We start from the raw sequence: 1,549 nt of genomic DNA, 5'->3' as shown, positions 1-1,549 counted from the left end.
GTTTCTCTGTAGTCCATAGTCTCTAGGACAATGCGCATGAAGAACCTAGTCTTCTCCGATTGCGGCAGGATGTAGCCATAGAGGACATCGAAGAGCCACGGCAAGTAGTCCTTGATGGCGAATCGTAGGCGATTCCAGAAGGATGGATGGGACAGAGTTCTTCCTATCCTGCGAAATTCGCTGTCCTCCTTCGACATTGCGTTCATCTCAATGCCGAAGACGCAGCTACCGATGACGTCGGTCGTGTATCTGGCCGTCATCTCGACACATTCTATAGGCTCATTTTTGTTCACTAATTTTTCCACGTATTGGACAAAATAGTCAGAGCACTCTGATATTAACACAAACATCTCCTTTAGTTTACGGGATGTAAAAACAGGCGTCAGCTTCGTCCTTAATGGTCGCCATCTTTTCGAATCCAGTTCGAAAAGATTTTGCGACAGCGGATCGGCCTGCATAACAACAAGAAAAATGCATTTGAGTAAATTTAGCTCAAAATTAAATTCCACCAGATTACAAAAACTCGCTTAACCCTCAAGACCCCAACGTCAAGACTCGATATAATATTTCGTTCCAACAGCTCCATCCTTACGGAAAAATATTACAGAAGGACCACTGTAGTTGCAAAAAAAGTACATGAAACTATAATAAAAGTTATAGTAATTGCTGTAGTTTTGTGTGCTTTTTTGCAATTCCAGCTTTTTCCATAAAGAAAGCGTCAAGTTAGATTCGACATAAAGTTCTTACATATTTTACACTGTATTGTTTAAATTAAAAGTATTTCTAATGCTTATTATGACTCAATATTTACATTATATCAATATTTCGTTTTGTCTCGTTATCGCGTCGTTAAATATTTTACAAATTCGCATTTTTAGCATCCATGCGAAAGAAAATTGTTTCTTATCCTGTAAAAGGAAATCTGGACTTCATCAAAGCAAATACTTCAAACAACATCATACGTTATTAAAATTTAGAGAACAAAATGTAATAATTATTTTTGAAATATATTATTAATTCCAACATATCCAGTATATTTTTTATCTCCTGTATATACAAAAAAATTAAATTCAATAAAAAAGTATTTAAAATTCTTATTGCAGAATTCTTCGATTTTCTGGTACTGTTGGAGCAAAATGTTTTTGTCACGCTAGGGGTTAAGGGTAAGACTTCTTGAAGCAAATCTCATAATTTCATCATTCAAAATGTATAAAGATGTATCAAAATTTTCACAAAAAGCACTTTGTTTAGATTTCTAATAAAACAACTTAAAGTATGCGCACCTTGTCATGAGAGTAGTACCATCTGTTGGGGAATATGGAGAAATCTTTGATAAGAATATCCTTAATTAAATCTGGATGTTTCACGACAAGGATGGGTGTTCTCCCAGCGAATATCCCGACCAATGGTTCATCTTTGTAGTCGTTGTACAGTTTTATCATGTAATTGCTCAAGGACATCTTTCCAAGTACAAGGTTTTTAAAAGTGCCGAATCCTGGTATCGGTCGTGGACCAGGAACGCCGCGTGATTTCCAAAAGTCGAAAGTTG

The 1,549-nt window shown here is 36.2% G+C and overlaps 1 protein-coding gene across 1 annotated transcript; it reads right to left on the bottom strand.

Moving 5' to 3' along the window:
• Positions 1-5: 5 nt before the first annotated feature.
• Positions 6-1,543, bottom strand: LOC112454877 (probable cytochrome P450 6g2; the record flags this gene model as incomplete). The annotated part of the gene is made up of 2 exons (XM_025016505.1): positions 1,284-1,543; positions 6-452 (listed from the first exon to the last, which is right to left on the bottom strand). Coding segments are annotated over exons 1-2 (624 nt in total), but the record flags the coding sequence as incomplete, so codon positions are not given.
• Positions 1,544-1,549: the final 6 nt, after the last annotated feature.

The sequence above is a fragment of the Temnothorax curvispinosus genome, unplaced genomic scaffold (assembly GCF_003070985.1).
Source record: "Temnothorax curvispinosus isolate PA1 unplaced genomic scaffold, ASM307098v1 QBEX01005477.1, whole genome shotgun sequence".
Lineage (NCBI taxonomy): Eukaryota > Metazoa > Arthropoda > Insecta > Hymenoptera > Formicidae > Temnothorax > Temnothorax curvispinosus.
The sequence above is the reverse complement of the archived record's forward strand: the minus strand, read 5'-3'. Positions and strand labels throughout refer to the sequence as shown.